This window comes from Penaeus monodon, chromosome 23 (genome assembly GCF_015228065.2).
Source record: "Penaeus monodon isolate SGIC_2016 chromosome 23, NSTDA_Pmon_1, whole genome shotgun sequence".
NCBI lineage: Eukaryota > Metazoa > Arthropoda > Malacostraca > Decapoda > Penaeidae > Penaeus > Penaeus monodon.
The window spans coordinates 34,207,762-34,208,385 of record NC_051408.1 but is presented as its reverse complement, the minus strand read 5'-3'; the positions used below and the strand labels follow the sequence as shown (position 1 = coordinate 34,208,385).

At 40.4% G+C, this 624-nt stretch overlaps 1 protein-coding gene across 1 annotated transcript in view; it reads left to right on the top strand.

The window, feature by feature from the left end:
* LOC119587945 (E3 ubiquitin-protein ligase TRIM37-like) overlaps positions 1 to 624 on the top strand; it is a gene marked incomplete in the record, with an annotated part of 49,872 nt that overhangs the window by 35,891 nt on the left and 13,357 nt on the right. The window contains 1 exon segment of the mRNA XM_037936657.1: positions 283 to 498. Coding sequence (XP_037792585.1) covers positions 283 to 498 — 216 coding nt within the window.

Here is a 624-nt window from a genome sequence, read left to right as displayed (position 1 = left end):
TTCTGCATCCCCAGTTCCTACCCTCTGTATTTTGTTTGTATCCACCTCTAGTACACCAGGACAGTGGCAGAACCTTTGCTCTAACAGACAGAAATGACCATGATAAAACTATTTGTATTTTCCAGGTGTAGTTGAAAATTGAAAATATATAATGCTTATTTGACTTATTTTAACATGTAATTATACAACCAAACAATGCCAGGAAAAGCAAAAGAAATTAAACAATAAAAAACATAATTGTGTCATTGTCCATTGTTTTACTCATTAAACCCTCCACACTTTTACAGGTGCGACAGCCACCAAGAGAAGTTAAGTGTGTACTGTTGGACCTGTGGCAAATGCATCTGTCACCAGTGCGCACTCTGGGGTGGGACGCACTCTGGCCACACCTTCAAGCCGCTAGAGGAGGTCTACGAGCAACACATCACACAGATCAGGGAGGAGGTCGCCCAGTTGCGAAGGAGGTTACACGAGCTGGTGTCCCTTGTCCAGGAAGTGGTGCGTGGGAGGATGTCTTTTGCATTTAATAAAAAAAAAAAAATTTGATATCATGTTTTAGAGTGATCCTTGTTTAATTAAGATGGATGCATTCCACATTAGATCTACTATTGATTTTATGGTTGA